Source organism: Saprolegnia diclina (assembly GCF_000281045.1).
Source record: "Saprolegnia diclina VS20 unplaced genomic scaffold supercont1.154, whole genome shotgun sequence".
NCBI classification, from domain to species: Eukaryota; Oomycota; class Saprolegniomycetes; order Saprolegniales; family Saprolegniaceae; genus Saprolegnia; species Saprolegnia diclina.
Genome location: NW_008246221.1, coordinates 24,791 through 25,965, shown reverse-complemented (window position 1 = coordinate 25,965; position 1,175 = coordinate 24,791). Strand labels below are relative to the sequence as shown.

General features: G+C 56.5%; 1 protein-coding gene across 1 annotated transcript; it reads right to left on the bottom strand.

Annotated features, from left to right (window-relative positions):
* Positions 1-758: 758 nt before the first annotated feature.
* SDRG_16816 (hypothetical protein) lies at positions 759-1,136 on the bottom strand (the record flags this gene model as incomplete). Its single annotated transcript, XM_008623036.1, has 1 exon — positions 759-1,136. The coding sequence occupies exon 1, from the start codon at positions 1,068-1,070 to the stop codon at positions 759-761; it is 312 nt and encodes a 103-aa protein (XP_008621258.1). The 5' UTR covers positions 1,071-1,136.
* Between the last annotated feature and the right edge of the window lie 39 nt (positions 1,137-1,175).

Genomic DNA, 1,175 nt, shown 5'->3' with positions numbered 1-1,175 from the left:
TGCAAGAAGCTGGCTTGAAACCATTCAAGTCGCTTGATAATGCTGTACACGATGCCGACCACCAAGAGCTTAGCCCGTAAACGGTGTTGCGCACTACGTTTCTATAGACACACTGGGACTCACAATATGCGGTGCGTGTGCCGCACAAGCAACAACGTCAAACAGATGTTGTTTGCTTGCATTGTGCGAGTACGAGAGCACGTCATGTGGTAGATAGAACCACCGCGCTCTTGGTAGTATCCTGGCTTCGCTGCACCAACGAAGTCCGCCTGGCCCAGCAGCAAAGCAAGGCAGCACACAAACATGCACCGTCATGACGTTCTTCGAGAAACCATCCACCCACGTCGACGGCCCTTGCACCCACTCGACAGGTGGCTGCTCGTTGCCTCGAATCTACACATCGAGGGTGCCAGTCGATATGGACATGGACATAAAACCAGCGGTTGCAAGTCCCTTTCCCGTGCGCCACCACCGAACTAGCCGACCCATGACGCGCGCGGCGACTTGTGGCTGCGTCGCCGGCTCTGCCGCGCCTTGTCGCGGCCATTTCGCGAGACACGACGCCATGGAACAGCTCATGGAATACGATCGAAGTTTGCGATGATGACGGATCTTGATTGTGTGACTGTGTGGTTCAGCAAGTAGAAATCCTCAGCTTTGTGGGCACGTGTGTTCAGATACTACACACAAGACAATCGTCGCCCACACAACGTCGTCCACAACCCCTGCAAGTCGACACGCGAAATGCTAGCAGCACCTTACATCGTCCATTTTCGCTCAGTTTTCAATTGGCTTTGAGTCGACCACCACCAGCCATAGAGGTCCGAGAAATCAATGTGCGTCGACGTCTGGCACGCTGCGCAGACCGTCTGGAGCTTCTTCATGTCGAGGCCGACGAGCGCGCTCGATGCCGTCGCATTGATGTTCTGGCACGCACCCTTGAGGCCGATCTGGTCGTTGGCGTTGAGGTTGAAGGCCGAGACAATGGACGAGAGCACGGGCGACGACGAGAGCGAGAACATGCTAATGGCGTCGCCGAGGCTGCCAGCCACGCAGTAGTGGTCGACCATGACGCTGCAGTAGGCCGAGTCAAAGGCCTCGGCGACCGAGATCTCGGCGTCCTCGGCCGGGAACGTCGCGTATTGTGGCTGGTGGTAGCGAAAAGGCAAACTGAA